Source organism: Phytophthora parasitica (genome assembly GCF_000247585.1).
Source record: "Phytophthora parasitica INRA-310 unplaced genomic scaffold supercont2.13, whole genome shotgun sequence".
NCBI classification, from domain to species: domain Eukaryota; phylum Oomycota; class Peronosporomycetes; order Peronosporales; family Peronosporaceae; genus Phytophthora; species Phytophthora nicotianae.
This window is the reverse complement of record NW_008648999.1, coordinates 1,233,852-1,234,879: the sequence shown is the minus strand read 5'-3', so window position 1 is coordinate 1,234,879 and position 1,028 is coordinate 1,233,852. Positions and strand designations below refer to the sequence as shown.

Below are 1,028 nucleotides of genomic sequence, written 5' to 3'. Positions count from 1 at the left end.
TATGATACAGGATATTCGAGGGTTTCCGAAGCCACTAAGACTCTGGATATAAATATCCAGAGGATTGTTCAATACTCGTCTCCTGGATTCTTTCAAACTTCCTGCGATGTAGACACGACGCCATTTCGTCCGGGATCCACAGATTCTCTGTCCAAGAGAATCCCCCCCCCCCAAATGCTTCAATTTCTTCTGGAAGTGGTGGCGGTCTCGGTATCGCTTCCAAATCTACCTGCACTCTCATAAGTTCATTTAATGCTGGTTGGTAAGCATGCTTGCCAGCGTCTGCAGCAATTTGTCCAAGTGCTGTCTTCACAACGAGTCAAACGGCTGCTGAATCGAAGGCTCGCGAGGTGATGGCACAAAGGTCGAATGCGCCTGGTCCAGCACCTACAAGCACATCGACGACAATATCACGACAACTGCCGCCAGCCGACAGAGTTAGCAGATCGGGAATGCCCACCAAAATCAAAGCCTCCGCGCCACTCAGAACGCAAGAATCGATCCAAGACGGATCAAATTCGACATGATGAGCGCAAGGCTCGGGCTAAAGTAGATCGAATTCGTCACGAAGCCCAAGAAGCTGTATGAACTCGCGCTGCCACCCGACAAGCGGAATTGCTGGCACCAACAAAACAATGAAGAGTACGCGTCTACTTCGTTCATAGTCCGAATCGCACGTATTAATGAACTTATACACGAACACCCCAGCTCGTTCTTGATGTGGCAAGCCTTCAGTGCCTTCCTCATTATCAGAGAGACCCAGATCCATACTCGCAGCGGAGAATATGTTCTCCAAAGAGCCAAACTCGTCATCCAGGTCCTGGGTAATGTTCACCAACACATTCGAAGGCAGCCGCTCCGCTGCTGCGTTAGTAGAAAGCTTCGGGCACTGCGTGATATCCACGTAGTCTCTGTTGCAATTTAAAAATGTCGCCATATCCACGTTATACGGCGACTGTGAGCTGCGTTGTGGGGTCACCATTCTTCCGGCTTTAGAGAGAGATGGAAGTTTATTCATTCTTATTTAG

General features: G+C 49.3%; 1 protein-coding gene across 1 annotated transcript; it reads right to left on the bottom strand.

Annotated features, from left to right (window-relative positions):
- Window positions 1-544: 544 nt before the first annotated feature.
- Window positions 545-982, bottom strand: PPTG_07979 (hypothetical protein; the record flags this gene model as incomplete). Its single annotated transcript, XM_008902349.1, has 1 exon — window positions 545-982. The coding sequence occupies one exon, from the start codon at window positions 980-982 to the stop codon at window positions 545-547; it is 438 nt and encodes a 145-aa protein (XP_008900597.1).
- Between the last annotated feature and the right edge of the window lie 46 nt (window positions 983-1,028).